Raw genomic sequence first — 20,454 nt, 5'->3', positions numbered from 1 at the left:
ACAATTTTTTTCTCAAAACTCAACTCTGGACCTCAGTGTTTTTTTCATTGTTCCCCTCCAATCAGGGACTGATTTTAGACCTGGGACACCAGGTGCGTGCAATTTAATTAGCAGTTAGAACAGAAAAACAGCATGCTCCAGACCTCGTAGGGTAAGAGTTGAATGCCTCTGTCTCTCTGCTATTTGCAGGTGTTACAGAATATCACAGGCCTACACCCTCCACTCTGTACTGGTACCCCCTGTATATAGCCTCAGTATTGTTTTTATTGTGTTAATTTTTAAAATTTAGTTTATATTTTGTTGAACTGAATTGTTGGTTAAGGGCTTGTAAGTCAGCAACTTGCCCACCTGAGTGCTTTGTATTGGGGATCACAAGCTATAAATGCAAAGGTGCATGTCTCTTCACAATTCCATGGCTCTCGACTTCCTTTCAAGACTATAACTCTGGCTCGCAAGCTCTTTTCAAAACTCCAGTTTGACTTTAAACCCCCTTCCCGCACCCTAGTCTAACCCTAGCTCTTGACGTGATTTTAACGTATGCCTACCTGGATTTAGTTGTCCTTTTTAGGTCTGGTCTCCTCCGAGCGGTTTGTGTTTTACAAGGACTGTCCGTACCATTTGTGTTCCATTGTCACCCTTGTACGCGGTTTCATGGACTGGAACTGGAAGACACAAGGAAGATATGGTGTGGTCATGTGTTCTCTTACCCTCCTCCTCTATCCCGCCACAGATCAGCGAGGCGTTCCAGAAGAAGGTGCAGAACAAGATCAAGGACCTGCTGCAGCAGATGGAGGAGGGCCTGAAGACGGCTGACCCCCACGACTTCTCCACCTATACGGGCTGGACAGGTCAGTGACCAGTGGCCAGACTGATCTTCAGTTATGATTTAGAGACCTCGATGGGATTGAAGGTGAGAGACGGTTAATCATGTCTCAAGGGTAGAAAAACTCACCTCTGACTCAGTCATCTCTGACTCCTTGTCAGACTCCAGTCACCCAAGGCATAGACCGTTCTCTCTGCTATCGCACGGCAAGCGGTACCGGAGCGCCAAGTCTAGATCCAAAAAGGCTCCTTAACAGCTTCTACCCTCAAGCCATAAGACTTCTGAACAACAATCAAATGGCCACCCGCACTATTTACATTGACCCCCCCCCCCTTTGATTTTACACTGCTGCTACTCGATGTTTATTATCTATGCATAGTTACTTTACCCCTACCTTTCTTTACCCCTATGTACAAATGACCTCAACTAACCTGTACCCCACACAAAGACTCGGTACCGGTACCCCCTGTGTATAGCCTCGGTATTGTTATTTTGCGTTACTTTTTATTACATGATTTTTTTACTTTAGTTTATTTAGTAAATATTTTCCTAACTATTTGTTGAACTGCATTGTTGGTTAAGGGCTTGTATTTGGCGCATGTGACAAATACAATTTGATTTGATTTAGTGCTTTTACCCACTGTTTGATCTAAGGGTGAAGGATGTTGACATGGAGAGGCTTGAGTGTCGAAATGTTCATAAACACAGTACCAACAACGACGAGACGGCCTACAGGGAGGAGGTGAGGGCCCTCGGAGTGTGGTGTCAGGAAAATAACCTCACACTCAACGTCAACAAAGGAGATGATCGTGGACTTCAGCAAACAGCAGAGGGAGCACCCCCCTATCCACAGTTCCTCGGCGTCCACATCACGGACAAACTGAATTGGTCCACCCAAACAGACAGCATGGTGAAGAAGGTGCAGCAGAGCCTCTTCAACCTCAGGAGGCTGAAGAAATTTGGCTTATCACCAAAAGCACTCACAAACTTTTACAGATGCACAATCGAGAGCATCCTGTCGGGCTGTATCACCACCTGGTACGGCAACTGCTCCGCCCACAACCGTAAGGCTCTCCAGATGGTAGTGAGGTCTGCACAATGCATCACCAGGGGCAAACTACTTGCCCTCCAGGACACCTACACCACCCGATGTCACAGGAAGGCCATAAAGATCATCAAGGATAACAACCACCAGAGCCACTGCCTGTTCACCCCGCTATCATCCAGAAGGCGAGGTCAGTACAGGTGCATCAAAGCAGGGGCCGAGAGACTGAGAAACAGCTTCTATCTCAAGGCCATCAGACTGTTAAACAGCCACCACTAACATTGAGTGGCTGCTGCCAACACACTGACTCAACTCCAGCCACTTTAATAATGGAAAAATGTATGTAAAAAATGTATCACTAGCCACTTTTTATTTTATCTTTATTTAACTAGGCAAGTCAGTTAAGAACAAATTCTTATTTTCAATGACGGCCTAGGAACAGTGGGTTAACTGCCTGTTCAGGGGCAGAACGACAGATTTGTACCTTGTCAGGGGGTTTGAACTTGCAACCTTCTGCTTACTAGTCCAATGCTCTAACCACTAGGCCACCCTGCCGCCCCAACTTTAAACAATGCCACTTAATATAATGTTTACATACCCTACATACATACTCATCTCATATGTATATACCGTACTCTATACCATCTACTGCATCTTGCCATCTTTATGTAATACATGTATCACTAGCCACTTTAAACAATGCCACTTTTATATGTTACATACCCTACATTACTCATCTCATATGGATATACTGTACTCGATACCATCTACTGCATCTAACCTATGCCGTTCTGTACCATCACTCATTCATATATCTTTATGTACATATTCTTAATCCCTTTACACTTGGTGTATAAGGGAGCAGTTGTGAAATTGTTAGGTTAGATTACTTGTTGGTTATTACTGCATTGTCGGAACTAGAAGCACAAGCATTTCGCTACCCTCGCATTAACATCTGCTAACCATGTGTATGTGACTTGATGTATTTGATGTATATGATTTGACTCCCAGTGCACTGCTATTATTGCTAAATATTGGAAGCAGGCATTTGTGGACCATAGCCTCTGGGTGCATGGAAAGTTGATGTTGATGTCAGTCCTGGGCCGTTCCACTTAACATGAACAGCCCATCTTGAGGGTTACGGTAACGACATTGTTACGGTAATGATATGTGGTAATGACATGGCAAATGTACAGTTACGGTAATGACACAAGACAGATGTGGCAATGGTTTGTGACAGCTGGTGTTTAGGCGTTGTTGTGAACATTTTACCTAAGCCTTGGGTCTAGAGGAAGTGATACTCGCTGGATACTCGTCCAAAGTGCTATCCCTGTGAATTTGTTTTGTATCTAGCCTAAGATGTATTTATTGCTCCAGTGAGTGAGATATTTTGATTAAGTGGACTGTCAGAATGCCTCTTTAGACCTACATATTTCATGGCTAACGGGACACAATTTGACCAGAGTGAACTGTAGTTGAAAGTTAAATTCTCAGCACAGAAATACCGCATGCCTTCCCTTACCCTGTCTAGCACTCCTGCTACTAAAACGTGTCCTATTATGATCATGTTTGGAATTTGTCCACAACTGTGTTCAGATAGCTACTGCATCAACCTCTAAACCGATTTGATAAATTATATCCTATGCCAGTTATGAACAAGATTTATTTTCCCCGTCTATAGGTATCGCCCTTCTCTACCTGCAGTTGCACCGGGTGACCTGCGAGGCCTCCCACCTCCAGAGGGCACTGGACTATGTGAAGAGGACCCTGAGGATCCTGAACGGTCGCAAGGTCACCTTCCTGTGTGGGGATGCAGGGCCACTGGCCGTGGCAGCTGTGGTGCACCACCGCCTCAAGAACCAGACAGAGAGTCAGGAGTGCCTCACCAAGTAGGGAGCTTTTAAAAACTCTCCGACTGCAGTAGAAATATTGTTATTCTTTTTGAAGCTCCTTTCTTTAATACTGGATTTGTTGTTGGCATAAACACCAGAACCTCCTGGCCTTTCAGCCTATAAGTACCCGCTAGAGATCGTTGCTGGGTCCACCTTTAGCATCTGCATCAGATGCATATCAACCCGCAAGGTGCGCAAGCATAAGCACCACCACTTGATAAATAGTGCATAAACTATTATAAAGGATTAATTGCATGAAGAAATATCAATTTCCTTGCATCTGTCACTTACAAGATGTGCCCATCTCTTCATGTACAATTTGACAACTGATACCCTAATATTGGCACTTGTCCGATTATTGTCAAATTCGATTGGCCGGCTTTGCGGGCTGAGATGCATTAGCACCTTGTTGGGTACCAACATCCTAGAGCACATTGTCTTAGCGGGTTAGGTTGGGAGTAGGTGTGAAAAAAAATCAGGTTAAAATACTTTCCTGTTTGTGATTTCAGAATTCTGACAAACGAGCAGTGTAAAATACAAACATTTAGGAAAAGTCAGGGAAGGAGCAGGACATGGCTTATTTTCTTTGACAAAGTCAAATATCCGTGACCGTTGGCCTATGGCGGTTCTAGTGTTAACTTGCTGATCTCTTTCTCCCTACCTCCTCCCTAATTTTCTTCCCGCTCTCCAACCTTCTCACACTGTCTTTCTCTCTCCAATACTCTTTTATTGTCTTTACCTTTTTCACAATCTTTGTTTTCTCTCCTTTTTTACTCTCTCTACCAGTTTCTCACTTGGTCATTTTTACTATCCACTCTTTTGTCTCAGGTGCACTGTGTTCTTCATCAAGAACCATTCAGTTAATCCCTACACTATCCATCATGTCGATTGTCTCTAAATTATTTTCATTCGCAAATCTCTGCTTATCACGGACAAATGTCTCTCCCATGGTCTGGGGCTGGAGTGGTGTGTGTAATGTTGAGTGGCGTAATAGGTTGTAGCTAAACCTATTGGCCCCTGCCTGCCTCTAGTACTCTATCTAGTTTTGTTAGCATGCTGATGGAACTAACAGTGGAGCTCACAGCAAGGGGCTGATTAAATGTCTGAACCTTATTACACACACACACACACACACAAACACACACACACACACACACACACACACACAGACACACACACACACACACACACAGACACTCCCTACTACTCACAAAGGCCCCAACAAAGGCCCTCCTGCTGTCATCAAAGCAGTCTGAGCCCTGAGCCTACATGTTTTTACATAAAATGCATTCGGAAAGTATTCAGACCCCTTGACTTTTTCAACATTTTGTTAACAGCAAAACAGCTTTTAATCATTTTTAGCAAATGTTTTAAAAATAAATAAAAAACGATTACATTTACATATTCAGACCCTTTACTCAGTATTTTGTTGAACCACCTTTGGCAGCGATTACAGCCTCGAGTCATCTAGGATATTTGCTTGGCAAACCTGTATTCATCTACACCTGCAATAACATCTGCTAAACATGTGACAAATAAAATTTGATTTATATTTGGGGAGTTTCTCCCAGATCCTCTAAAGCTCTGTCAGGTTGGATGGGGAGCATCACTGCACAGCTGTTTTCAGGTCTCTCCAGAGATGTTATATCAAGTTCAATTCTGGGCTCTGGCTGGGCCATTCAAGGACATTGAGATACTTGCCCCGAAGCCACTCCTGCATTGTCTTGGCAGTGTGCTTAGGGTCGTTGTCCTGTTGGAAGGTGAACCTTCGCCCCCCAGTCTCAGGTCCTAAGTGCTCTGGAGCAGGTTTTTATCAAGGATCTCTCTGTACTTTGCTTCGTTCACCTTTCCTCATTCCTGACTAATCTCCCAGACCCTGCCGCTGAAAAACATCCCCACAGCATGATGCTGCCATCACCATGCTTCACAGTAGGGACTGGTTTCCTCCAGATGTGACGCTTGGCATTCCAGACAAAGAGTTCAGTCTAGGTTTTGTCAGATCAGAGAATCTTATTCATGGTTTGAGAGTCTAGGTGCCTTTTGGCAAACACCAAGCGGGTTGTCATGTGCCTTTTTACTTAGGCGTGGCTTTCTGGAGCGGTAGGTAGCCTAGTGGTTAGATTGTTGGGCCAGTAACCGAAAGATTGCTGGATTGAATCCCTGAACTGACACGGTAAATGTCTGTCGTTCTGCCCCAGGGCAATGCAGTTAACCCACTGTTCCCTGGGTGCTGAAGATGTGGATGTGGATTAAGGCAGCCCCCTGCACCTATATGATTTAGAAGGGTTGGACTAAATGCAGAAGACACATTTCAGTTGAAGGCATTCAGTTGGCCACTCAATCATAAAGGCCTGATTGGTGGAGTGCTGCAGAGATGGTTGTCCTTCTGGAAGGTTCTCCCATCACCACAGATTAACTCTGTGGACTCAAGAACCATCGGGTTCTTGGTCACATTCCTGTCCAAGGCCCTTCCCCCCGATTGCTCAGTTTGGCTGGGCGGGCAGCTCTAGGAAGAGTCAAACTTCTTCCATTTAAGAATGATGTAGGCCACTGTATTCTTGGGGACCTTCAATGCTGCAGAAAATGTTTGGTGCCCTTCCCCAGATATGTGCCCCGACACAATCCTGTGCTGGAGCTCTCCGGACAATTCTTTCGACCTCATGGCTTGGTTTTTGCTCTGACCTGCACTGTCAACTGTGGGACCTTTATATAGACAGGTGTGTGCCTTTCCAAATCATGTTCAATCAATTTAAATTGACCACATGTGGACTCCAAGTTGTAGAAACATCTCAAGGATGATCAATGGAAACAGGATGCATTTGAGCTCAATTTTGAGTCTCGTAGCAAAGGGTCTGAACTTATGTGAATAAGGTATTTCTGTTTTTAATTTCTAATACATTTGCAAAAATGTCTAAACTTGTTTTCGCTTTGTCATCATAGGGTACTGTGTGTAGATTGCATTCGGAATACTTTCCGAATTCACTGTACATAGGATCCAATTTAATATAATTAGGGACTGTGACTCAATCCACCTCTCTGTTTTGGCCGTCTTTCAAATGTGTTTGATTTTCTTTTGTGCATTTATTACGGAAATAGTTCTGTTTGTACATGTTTTTCCTGAGTATTTTGTGTGTGATTGCCTGTGTGTACCTGTATAACTCTGTGTTAACATGTGTCTACCCTCCCCCAGGTTGCTCCAGCTGCAGCGTGGAGTGGTGTCTGCGGACTCTGAGATGCCCGATGAGCTGCTGTACGGACGGGCCGGCTACCTGTACGCCCTGCTCTATGTCAACAAGGAGATAGGACCCGACACTGTGGATGAGACCACCATCGCCAGGGTTAGAGCAACAAGCACGCCCGCCCGCATGTTCAGTACACACAGTGCACGGGACCACCATGTTAATTATAGCGCAACAACACACGTCATCTCTAACACTGCATAAACATTCTGGTTAGCAACCGGGGAAAAAAATTACCAAGTCAAATCATAATTTACTAATTTGCAAAGCACAGAGGGGACAGTATCTAATATACGCTCTGGCTGCTGTCCGGTACTCGTGTGGTGTATGTTTATATTCACGTGTGTGTGTGTGTGTGTGTGTGTGTGTGTGTGTGTGTGTGTGTGTGCAAGCACTGTGTAGCGTAGGAGTGGGTATTCTCCAACCCCATTCCGTTCCCCTGTCTTTCTGGTAGACAGATGGTTATTGGAGCAGCGATGGAACACCTTCCCTGTAGAGCTGTATTTCACAGGTGTAACGGAGAAAAATGTCCCCAGTCACAAAAATATGCACAGTCAAAGCATAGTTGAACTATTCTCTTCCCTCTGGAGGAAAAGCATACGGTGGATACAGCTGGGACTTTCCCACTACGCCTATACAACTGTACTCGGAAACATTGGCCCCATTTTAATCCCATTGGCCTAAATTTACCGTTTGCCTTTCAAGGATCAAATCTTTTATCTGAACCTTAATTGCTAATCCTTAGAAGTTCCGTTCCTCTAGGGCTCCAATGCCTCTGTCTTCCACTACATTAACAGCTCATTAGGAAAGATCTGTATGCTGCTCTCTCTCTCTCTCTCACTCTCACTCTCACTCTCACTCTCACTGTGCAGGTTCAAGATGATGCTTTTCTTAGCCCCGGTAGAGAGCCCCAGTGCAGGCTAGAGGGTAGGCATCCCTTCATGCTCCATCAGGATGGGGAGTGAAGGTTCATGCGAGGGCCAGGCCCGTAGGGTTTAGGGTAGGCCGGGATGCATGGATCACCTGAGCTTGTGCCCACTGCCCGCATCACCCTCCCATCAATTCACCAGTTACTGTCTGACTGTACCCCCGTCGTTCCCCTATATCAATTCACTGGTTAGTGTGTGACCTCTAGGGATGACCCTATTTGGTCGATAGGCAGTTGGTCGACCAAGAGTTCTTTAGTCGAGCAGTGTACATATTGTACAAGACACCTGTCTGATTCGTGCCTGTCTGAGTGCACTAGTCATTGCGGATGCTGTGGAGATGCCACAGTCCGTCACTAAGACGTGTGCTACTGAAATTGTATATGGTTAAATTATGTAAGAGCTATGGTGCAAAAATGTGTTATATTATATCATAACAAATGCACTTTCTCCCCCGTTGGATAGTGGTTAAAGTGCGCTGTTGAATTGGCGTCTTTTCCTAGACCATGTTGCTATGTGCATAATAGCAAAGTTAACCAGCATGTTGGTGTTGAGAACAATGCGGCGGAGGCCGCAGCGGCATTAGGAGACGGGAAAACAGCCCTTGCCTTATTGTCTAAGAAAAGTGAGGAGAGATGAAATCTCAACTTAGATCTATAATCAGTAGCCTAACTGTTAAATGTGCCTGGCTTTATAAATCATCGATATACAGAACCAGTCAAAAGTTTGGACACACCAACTCATTCAAGGGTTTTTCTTTATTTTTTACTATTTTCTACATTGTAGAATAATAGTGAAGACATCAAAACTATGAAATAACACATTTTGAATCATGTAGTAACCAAAAAAGTGTTTAACAAATGAAAATATATTTTTTATTTGGAATTCTTCAAAGTTGCCACCCTTTGCCTTGATGACAGCTTTGCACACTCTTGGCATTCTCTCAACCAGCTTCATGAGGTAGTCACCTGGAATGCATTTAAATTAACAGGTGTTCCTTGTTAAAAGTTAATTTGTAGAATTTCTTTCCATAATAGGTTTGGTGACAAGGTAGGGGTGGTATACAGAAGATGGCCTTATTTGTTAAAAGATCAAGTCTATGTTATGGCAAGAACAGCTCAAATAAGCAAAGAGAAACGACAGTTCATCATTACTTTAAGACATGAAGGTCAGTCAATCTGGAAAATGTCAAGAACTTTTAAAGTTTCTATAAGTGCAGTCGCAAAAACCATCAAGCGCTATGATGAAACTGGCTCTCATGAGGACCGCCACAGGAAAGGAAACCCCAGCGTTACCTCTGCTGCAGAGGATAAGTTCATTAGAGTTACCAGCCCCGGAAATCGGCAAATAACTGCACCTCAGATTGCACCTCACAGAGTTCAAGTAACAGACACATCTCAACATCAACTGTTCAGAGGAGAATGCGTGAATCAGGCCTTCATGGTCGAAGTGCTGCAAAGAACCACTACTAAAGGACACCAATTGGAAGAGACTTGATTGGAAACACGAGCAGTGGGCATTAGACCGGTGGAAATCTGTCCTTTGGTCTGATGAGTCCAAATGCGAGATTTTTGGTTCCAACCGCTGTGTCTTTGTGAAACGCAGAGTAGGTGAACGGATGATCTTCGCATGTGTGGTTCCCACCGTGAAACATGGAGGAGGAGGTGTGGGGGTGCTTTGCTGTTGACACTGTCAGTGATTTTATTTAGAATTCAAGGAAAATTTAACCAGCATGGCTACCACAGCATTCTGCAGCGACACGCCATCCCATCTGGTTTGCCCTTAGTCCCACTATCTGTTTTTGAACAGGACAATGACCCAAAACACACCTCCAGGCTGTGTAAGGGCTATTTGACCAAGAAGGAGAGTGATGGAGTAATGCATCAGATGACCTGGCTTCCACAATCACCCGACCTCAACCCAATTGAGATGGATTGGGATGAGTTGGACCGCAGAGTGAAGGAAAAACAGCCAAAAAGTGCTCAGCATATGTGGGAACTCCTTCAAAACTGTTGGAAAAGCATTCCAGGTGAGTACCTCATGAAGCTGGTTGAGAGAATGCAAAGCTGTTATCAAGGCAAAGGGTGGCTACTTTTAAGACTAACATTTTATTTTGATTTGTTTAACACTTTTTTGGGGTTACTACATGATTCCATATGTGGAAAACTATGAAATAACACAATTCTTTTTCACTATTCTACAATGTATCAAATAGTAAAAATAAAGAAAAACCCTTGAATGAGAAGGCGTCCAAACTTTTGACTGATACTTTATATCTACAGAAATAAGACAGATCCTGCTTCTGTTGCCTGTTGGAGTGTTTGTTTTAATAGCCCACTGTGTGCACCAAGCCTCATACAACCAAAACATGAGAAACAATTTCACATTTGTCTGTTTTTAATCTTTGCTATGCTGTAATAAAGGCTTTACACTTTTTTGTTGTTGTTGTTAGAACAGCCTCGGGTATGTTTTTATTACTTATATAGTGTTTACACTTTCAAATTGTCCCAAAAATTATTTTTCTCATTATTGTAATAATTATTATGATCATCATTCTAATAATAAGTTATGTCATTATCATTAGTAGGCTCGACCGCATCCAGTTTAGTCTTAATACCGTATCTTACTTTGACCTATATTTCAATACTTATATAGGCTACTGTATCAATCAGTCAATCATTTGTTAATGTCATCACACAGCATACAAGTCATTCATGATTGGAAATGCAATCAAGCATATTAGTTTTTAAAATAACTTAACAGCATTTGTTTTAACACCACCTGTTTGGTACACATAATATGCATGCAGTGCTGGCTCCTTACCTTCTTTTTCTTGATCTCCAGTATTTTCCACAACTAGTCAAATTTATTCCACACATCTGACATTCCCTTTACCTCCTGTGCAAACAGTAAACATTCCCCCATTTCGAGTTTCTATGTCACTTCCTCTGCATCCATTTTGCTGTCTCGTGTTTGTAGTTTGTTATAAACAATTTATTGATGTGATTACTACGCTATAGGTCAGGCACTATTGGTTACATGCATGCAATGCATACATTTGTCACATAAAGAGAGCAAAGGTTGAGGGAATAAGGAATGTTTTCCCTAAACAAATGAGGGATTTTGGTAACATAACTTTTCAGTCAGAAATGCGGGTAATTCTGTTACAGCTTCAGCAACATGGACAGCGCAATAAACACTGTTGATGTTCTGTGGTTGTAGCTGCAGCAGGAGACAGCCCCAGTGTCCACGTACTGTATATCAATTCACCAGTTAGTGCACTGTAACCCACAGAGAGATTTCAGAACCTCCACCCTTGTGCATGAGCTGAAGCAGGTATCTATATGTTTTTTTGTTCTACCATTACTTATCGCACAGTTTTGCACGTGTTATGTGGATTTCTTGCACTTACATGCACACAGTCACACTCATCCCATCCCTGTGCTTTGTCATACTGTTGGTTTCCTTGCATCCTCCAAACGAAGATGGATTTCCTCCAGCCCTATAAATACAGTATAGTAGTTGAATCCCCACTGCAGAACACAACTGGGAGAGTGAATTTATTCACTACCGCACCTGTCATCTCCAGCATACCAACTAAGCAATGCTACAGTACACCGTTGACAAATGGCCTGCACATTTCTGGGGCCCCGATCGGACAGGTATATTATTAGGACAAATATAGGAATAAAGTTGTCAGGAATTTAGTTTTAATATTTGTATTTTATGTTTTTGAGCAGGCACAGCCCTGCAATTCGTCACAGCATCATGGGGTTAGATGAGGTGCCTGTCAAGGAGAATGTGTGTTTTATACACAGACACACACCCTTCATGGGTTACAAAACTGTGACTTTGATAGCTGCTCTTTTGGCTGGTTAATACTACTTGTTTCTCTTTTAAATTTTTTATATTCAGTTTATGGTGCTTTGTGTAAAATGAATGATCTGCTGGTTCTGTTTCAGTTATGAGATGGGTTTTCTTCTGCAGTATGAAAGGGCAAATATACAATCTGCTGACTGGCTGTTCTCGACGTGTCTCCAGTTCCCTCTTGTTGTTTTCTCTCGCTCCTTTTTTTTGTGTTTGAACATTCCTTCATTTCATTCTGCAGTTGACAGCTTTGTGACGAGGGAGTCTGAGCTTACAGGGAAAGAGAGCAGCGTTTGTGTTTTTCAAATGTTTTATTTTGCACTTTGCACATCGCCATACACCTACTCTTGTGACATCCATTTTGGAAAAACATCAGAATGAGGGGAAAAGGTGGAAAGGTTCCTTTGCTTCCAAGGCGCCACCCTGTCTTAGAAAGAAGACACACACTTGATAATGTTCATGAGTCACACACGTCCATGCACGCACACCTACCACCCCCTCTCTATCTCTATTCCAAAATGTTCTGGTCTGTTTTTTTGCCTTCACTTTTTGCCTCTAGCCAAACGAGAGCTTACTTAACTAATCCCATTTTGCCATAGCTGTACAGCAACACAAAATGAAGACCCAGACAGACACATCTCCTATCTCTCAGACCACATAGACTAGAGCAGTGTGTCAATCTAGTCACAACAATTTTCCCCTGTGACGTCTTCCCAAACAGCTGTGGGAGTTTGTTTTGATGTGCTAGGCTGTGATTTAATTAGTTCTATAAACAAATTAATTCACAGTAAATTACATAGCCTTCCCTGTGGGTGAAACAATTTGATGGATTATGAATGAGGCCCTGTGAATTAATGTGTTGTGTGTGTTTTAGAGGCGAGGGATTTGGAGAGGAGTTACAATGGTGTGAATGAGAGGAGTTGTGATTGGTTGAGGGACTTTAAGGTTGGTTTTGAATGGAGGTTAGTTGAGACAAACATTTTTTTTAAACCTTTATTCATACAGGTTTTTCTCGTTGAGATAACATCTCTTTTTCAAGAGAGACCTGGTCCAATAGCAGCAGGGGGAACAAAGTTTCAGACAAAACAACTTCTGTACACTAACACAACACTAATCAAAACTATAGACACACATACAACAATTACATTAAAAAAACACGTCACGACAAAAATAAAGCTATCCTGAAGACAATTACACTCTTCTATGACATTTACATCAATCAAGTGTTTAAACTCCACCAACATTACTCATCTCATATGTATATACTGTACTCTATACCATCTACTGCATCTTGCCACCTTTATGTAATACATGTATCACTAGCCACTTTAAACAATGCCACTTTTATATGTTTACATACCCTACATTACTCATCTCATACAGTGGGGCAAAAAAGTATTTATTCAGCCACCAATTGTTCTCCGACTTAAAAATATGAGAGAGGCCTGTAATTGTCATCATAGGTACACTTCAACTATGACAGACAAAATGAGAAAAGAAAATCCAGATGCTTGAGGCAAAATGGCTTAAGGACAATGTCAAGGTATTGGAGTGACCATCACAAAGCAATGACCTCAATAGTATAGAACATTTGTGGGCAGAACTGAAAAAGCGTGTGCAAGCAAGGAGGCCTACAAACCTGACTCAGTTACACCAGCTCTGTCAGAAGGAATGGGCCAAAATTCACCCAACTTATTGTGGGAAGCTTGTGGAAGACTACCCAAACGTTTGACCCAAGTTAAACAATTTAAAGGCAATGCTACCAAATACTAATTGAGTGTATGTAAACTTCTGACCCTCTGGGAATGTGATGAAGGAAATAAAAGCTGAAATAATTAATTCTCTCTACTATTATTCTGACATTTCACATTCTTTAAACAAAGTGGTGATCCTAACTGACCTAAAACAGGACATTTTTACTCGGATTAAATGTCAGGAATTGTGAAAAACTGAATTTAAATGTATTTGGCTAAGGTGTATGCAAACTTACGACTTCAATATATATTCAATGTATATATACACTGCTCAAAAAAATAAAGGGAACACTAAAATAACACATCCTAGATCTGAATGAATGAAATATTCTTATTAATTACTTTTTTCTTTACATAGTTGAATGTGCTGACAACAAAATCACACACAAATTATCAATGGAAATCAAATTTATCAACCCATGGAAGTCTGGATTTGAAGTCACACTCAAAATCAAAGTGGAAAACCACACTACAGGCTGATCCAACATTGATGTAATGTCCTTAAAACAAGTCAAAATGAGGCTCAGTAGTGTGTTTGGCCTCCACGTGGCTGTATGACCCCTACAACTCCTGGGCATGCTCCTGATAAGGTGGCAGATGGTCTCCTGAGGGATCTCCCAGACCTGGACTAAAGCATCCGGCAACTCCTGGACAGTCTGTGGTGCAACGTTGGTGGATGGAGCGAGACATGATGTCCCAGATGTGCTCAATTGGATTCAGGTCTGGGGAATGGGCGGGCCAGTCCATAGCATCAATGCCTTCCTCTTGCAGGAACTGCTGACACATTCCAGCCACATGAGCATTGTCTTGCAGTAGGAGGAACCCAGGGCCAACCACACCAGCATATGGTCTCACAAGGGGTCTAGGATCTCATCTCGGTACCTAATGGCAGTCAGGCTACCTCTGGCGAGCACATGGAGGGCTGTGCGGCCCCCAAAGAAATGCCACCCCACACCATGACTGACCCGCCACCAAACCGGTCATGCTGGAGGATGTTGCAGGCAGCAGAACGTTCTCCACGGCGTCTCCAGACTGGCACGTCTGTCACATGTGCTCAGTGTGAACCTGCTTTCATCTGTGAAGAGCACAGGGCGCCAGTGGCGAATTTGCCAATCTTGGTGTTCTCTGGTAAATGCCAAACGTCCTGCACGGTGTTGGGCTGTAAGCACAACCCCCACCTGTGGACATCGGACCCTCATACCACCCTCATGGAGTCTGTTTCTGACCATTTGAGCAGACACATGCACATTTGCGGCCTACTGGAGGTCATTTTGCAAGGCTCTGGCAGTGCTCCTCCTTGCACAAAGGTGGAGGTAGCGGTCCTGCTGCTGGGTTGTTGCCCTCCTACGGCCTCCTCCACGTCTTCTGATGTACTGGCCTGTCTCCCGGTAGCGCCTCCATGCTCTGGACACTACGCTGACAGACACAGCAAACCTTCTTGCTACATCTCGCATTGATATGCCATCCTGGATGAGCTGCACTACCTGAGCCACTTGTGTGGGTTGTAGACTCCGTCTCATGCACCGCCAGCATTCAAAAGTGACCAAAACATCAGCCAGGAAGCATAGGAACTGAGAAGTGGTCTGTGGTCCCCAACTGCAGAACCACTCCTTTATTGGGGGTGTCTTGCTAAATGCCTATAATTTCCACCTGTTGTCTATTCCATTTGCACAACAGCATGTGAAATTTATTGTCAATCAGTGTTGCTTCCTAAGTGGACAGTTTGATTTCACAGAAGTGTGATTGACTTGGAGTTACATTGTGTTGTTTAACTTCTTGGATATAGGGGGCGCTCTTTTAATTTATGGATAAAAAAAACATTCCCGTTTTAAACAAGATATTTTGTCACAAAAAGATGCTCGACTATGCATATAATTGACAGCTTTGGAAAGAAAACACTCTGACGTTTCCAAAACTGCAAAGATATTATCTGTGAGTGCCACAGAACTAATGCTACAGGCGAAACCAAGATGACATTTCATACAGGAAGTGCCCCAGATTTTGAATGCGCTGTGTTCCAATGTCTCCTTATATGGCTGTGTATGGGTCACGAATGAGCTTAGACTTTCTGTCGTTTCCCCAAGGTGTCGACAGCATTGTGACGTATTTGTAGGCAAATCATTGGAAGATTGACCTTAAGAGACTACATCTACCAGGTGGCCGCTTGGTGTCCTCCGTTGCAATTATTGCGTAATCTCCAGCTGCGTGTATTTTTCGTTTGCTTCGAGGAGAAACACAGCTGCCACGAATGATTTATCATCGAATAGATATGTGAAAAACACCTTGAGGATTGATTCTAAACAACGTTTGCCATGTTTCTGTCGATATTATGGAGTTAATTTGGTAAAAAGTTTGGCGTTGTAGAGACTGCATTTTCTGATTTTTTTTATTAGCCAAATGTGATGAACAAAACGGAGCGATTTCTCCTACACAAATAATATCTTTGGAAAAAATGAATATTTGCTATCTAACTGAGAGTCTCCTCATTGAAAACATCCGAAGTTCTTCAAAAGTAAATGATTTTATTTGAATGCTTTTCTTGTTTTTGTGAAAATGTTGCCTGCTGAATGCTATGCTTAATGCTATGCTAGCTATCAATACTCTTACACAAATGCTTGTGTAGCTATGGTTGAAAAGCATATTTAGAAAATCTGAGATGACAGTGTTGTTAACAAAAGGCTAAGCTTGTGAGTGAATATATTTCTTTCATTTCATTTGCGATTTTCATGAATAGTTAACGTTGCGTTATGGTAATGAGCTTGAGGCTATAATTACGCTCCCGGATACGGGATTGCTAGAGGTTAAATGTTCCCTTTTATTTTTTTGAGCAGTGTATATACCAGTAATGTACATCGTACCAGCTCCTTCCTGGCCTCCAGAGAAAAGATGGTATTGAATCGAGGTTGTTTGAGACTGTAAAGGTTTGTATTTATGAAGGATCCCCATTAGCTGCTCCCAAGGCAGCAGCTACTATTCCTGGGGTCCAGCAACATTAAGACAGTTACATACAGTTTAAAATAAGACATTTACATTTCATAACACTTATCACAACACATTAAGATGGGTAATTAATGGAGTTTGGTTGGGAGACTATGGATCGTAATGAATGGAGGTTGCTTGGGAGACTATGGTTGACAGTAATGCCATGATTGTGGATCTAGGAACCTGTGATTGCACAGCACTTGTCTCTCTGGTCGTTCTTGCGACAGACCTGAACAGACCCATTCCTACTGTTCTACGTTGATGGAACAATCTGATGGTGCTGGAGCTATATTATAGCCATCGCTATTTGCTGGTCAGTGTAGTACCCTATTAGAAGTTCTGTCATTTTAAGTTTGGTTAGTGAGGAACATTGATCTATCGGTCCCTCTCCAGTGTAGCCCTGCCTGCCTCTTTCCTGCCTCACTTACACAGCCCTTCCCAGGGGACCTAGGGGGAGATCAGAGAGCTGAGTGTGGTTGCCACAGAGCAGAAATGGCCCTGAGTCTGCAGTTTCCCCCTGTGCAGCCCCCAGTTCACCGTCTCCAGGGATACGACTGTGCGGGAGGAAGGGAGGGTGTCGGGAGAGAGAGAGAGTACTGCAGCAGCCCTTCCCTTTATGACAAGGTGGATGTACGACGAGCACACACACACACACACACACACACACACGCTCACTCCTAGGCCCTATAATATCTGTATTTTTTGTTGTTGCCTGATTCTGTTTTTCCCCAATGCCCTTTTCTTCGTTTTGTTTTTCCAGGTTTCTGTTTTCTTCAGGTTTTGCTCTCAAAATATTTTTTATTGGAAAACAAATGCTTGTCCACAACAATGGTTAGACCACAAAAGGAGACCACTTTTGAGGTCTGTGTGTAGTTACCCTTAAATTCAACTGGGCACGAGCCAGAGAACGTCATTTCAATACATTTCTTTTATATTGTTGAATTCCGTTTCAATGTCTGGATTCCATGGCGCCATCTGGGTTTTCCGCAACACAGATTGTATAAGGCCCTACACTCCCATAGATCCATACTGCCACCACAGTGCTCCAGCAGCACATCCCTCCCTCCCTTTATAGAAACAGATCTATACTGCAGCTTATCCATAGCTCAGCAGCTCCCTGGCCAACAGCTCCAGTTCACTTAAAGGAAATCCATATCACACCCGTTTTCTCCTTTCAAAAGAAGACAGAATCTCATTTGAATAAGGGTTGGGGGGGGGGGGGGGTAGAGGCTGTGTGTAGAGGAGGTGTGTGTGTGTCCAGTCACTTGCGAAGAAGATGGATGAGCTTTTGTTCGAGAGTCAGATTTGAAAAGCTGCAATTTTATGTCTTACTGAAACGTGGCTGGATGATGTTGCTATGCACGTACTATTTGGTGGATTCTCCATGCAGCGTCAGGATCGTACACTGGCTTTGGAGATGTTGAAAGGAGGTGGAGTGTTTTTCCCCCCTCATAAATAGCAACTGGTGTGCTGCTTCAAGTGTGAAGGAAATCTCGAGCGTTTGTACTCCTGATATATAATACCTCATGGTAAGCTGCAGACCCTTTTATCTACCAAGAGAGTTCTTATCTGTAATTATCACGGCTGTCTACATCCCGCCCCAAGTCTACACCACACTGGCACCCAATGAACTGTGTGCTCACCCAGAAGTAGCAATTCTGGTGGGTAGAGACTTTAACCCGGGGAGACTTAAAACCGTCCTACCTCACTTCCACCAACACGTCTCCTGTGCCACTAGGGGAGCAGAAAATCTACACCACTTTTATTCTACACAGAGAAAAGCACACAAGGCCCTCCCTCATCCTCCATTCGGCAAATATGACCAGGAACCCATTCTTCTGCTTCCTGCTTACAAACAAGATCTCAAACAGGAAGCACCAGTGATGCGCTCAATGCGGAAGTGGTCGGATGAAGCAGACGCGAGGCTACAAGACACACTACTACCCAGTACACACTGGGATATGCTCTGGGATTAATTCAATAGCATTGAGGAGTTTCCCCCGAGTCATCATCTTCATCAATAAATGCATAGACAATGTTGTCACCACAGTGACTATAAGAACGTATCCATCCAAAAACAGGGAATATCCACGCTGGACCAAAGGCTAGAGTTACTGTTTACAAGGAACGGGACACGGACATGGACGCATACAAGAAAGCTCGCTATGACCTCCGAGACATCAAACACGCAAAAAGACAATACAGGAGGTGGAATCCTATTACATCGGCGGCGTATGCTTGCCGTATATGGCAGGGCTCCAGGACGATAACTGATTACAAAGGGAAACCCAGGAATGAGTTGCCCAGCGACGCAGAACTCTCAAATGAGTTAAATGCATTTTATGCTCGCTTCGAGGAATATAACACTGTGCCTTGTGTGAAAGTCCCTATTTTTCCAAATTACTGTGATCTCGCTCTCTGGGCCCATGTGAGCAAAACATTTGAACAGGTTTACAGTCACAAGGCCGCATGGAATACCAGGGCACTTTCTCAAAGCATGCGCAGACCAGCTGGCAAGTGTCTTCACAGACATTTTAAATCTATCCTTGTCCCAGTCTGTAATTCCAACAGGTTTCAAGTTGACCACTATTGTCCCCATTCCCAAGACATTCATGGTAACCTGCCTAAATGACTATCCCCCTGTAGCACTCACATCTATAATTATGAAGTACTTTGAAAGGCTGGTCTTGGCACACACCAACACCATCCTACACCCACTCCATTTCGCATACTGCCCCAACAGATCCACAGATGACGCAATCTCAATTGAACTTCACGCTGCCCTTTCTCACCTGGACAATAACTGAGAATGCTGTTCATAGACTACAGCTCAGAGTTTAACACCATACCCTCCTCCAAGCTCTTCACCAAGCTACGGACCCTAGGACTCAACCCCTCCCTCTGCAACTGGATCCTGGACTTCCTGAGGGCCAGCCCCAGGTGGTGAGGGTAGGCAACATCACGTCTGCCACGCTGACCCTCAACACGGGGGCTCCTCAGGGGTGTGTACTTAGTCCTCTCCTGTACTCCCTGTTCACTCACGACTGTTGGGCCCGAAAAATTGCCAGACTCCAGCCACTCAAGCCGTAGACTGCTCACTCTGATACCATCCGGCAAACGGTACCAGAGCGTCGGCTCTTGGACCAACAGGCTCCGAGACAGCTTCTACCCCCAAGCCATAAAACTGCTAAATAGCCAGACTGCTAAATAGTCAAATAATGGTACCCAAATTACCTACACTGACTCTGTCTTGCACGGACCCTATGCACACTTACTAGACTATATATATATATATATATATATATATATATATACAAACAATTTACTCACTCAAACACACTACATTGACACACCCACACACACACACACACACGCAGAATGACACAACACACATACATACACATTACACACTCCATTATTAAAGGAGCCAGGGATTTCAAGTCTATGTATACAGGGCAGCAGCCTCTAAGGTGCTAGTGATGGCTATTTAACAGTCTGATGGCCTTGAGATAAAGAGGTTTTTCAGTCTCTCTGTCCCAGCTTTGATGCACCTGTACTGACCTCGCCTTCTGGATGATAGCGGGATGAAAAGACAATGGCTCGGGTGGCTGATGTCCTTGATGATATTTTTGGCCTTCCTGTGACATCGGGTGCTGTAGGTAGTCTGGAGGGCAGGTAGTTTGATGCGTTGTGCAGACTGCACCACCCTCTGGAGAGCCGTGTGGTTGCGGGCGGTGCAGTTGCCGTACCAGTGGGTTTTAGGGGCCAAGCCAAATTTCTTCAGCCTCGTGAGGTTGAAGAGGCGCTGTTGCTCCTTCTTCACCACACTATCTGTGTGAGTGGACCATTTCAGTTTGTCAGTGACGTGTACGCAGAGGAACTCGAAGCTTTCCACCTTCTCCACTGCGGGTCCATCGGGGGGTGCT

At 43.7% G+C, this 20,454-nt stretch overlaps 1 protein-coding gene across 1 annotated transcript in view; it reads left to right on the top strand.

Moving 5' to 3' along the window:
- lancl2 (LanC lantibiotic synthetase component C-like 2 (bacterial)) overlaps positions 1-20,454 on the top strand; it is a 54,886-nt gene that overhangs the window by 20,397 nt on the left and 14,035 nt on the right. Inside the window, exons 4-6 of the mRNA XM_020494553.2 lie at positions 731-848; positions 3,550-3,757; positions 6,951-7,098. Coding sequence (XP_020350142.1) covers positions 731-848; positions 3,550-3,757; positions 6,951-7,098 — 474 coding nt within the window. The remainder of the gene's footprint in view (positions 1-730; positions 849-3,549; positions 3,758-6,950; positions 7,099-20,454) is intronic.

Source organism: Oncorhynchus kisutch, linkage group LG11 (assembly GCF_002021735.2).
Source record: "Oncorhynchus kisutch isolate 150728-3 linkage group LG11, Okis_V2, whole genome shotgun sequence".
Taxonomy (NCBI): domain Eukaryota; kingdom Metazoa; phylum Chordata; class Actinopteri; order Salmoniformes; family Salmonidae; genus Oncorhynchus; species Oncorhynchus kisutch.
This window is presented reverse-complemented; position numbering and strand designations above follow the sequence as displayed.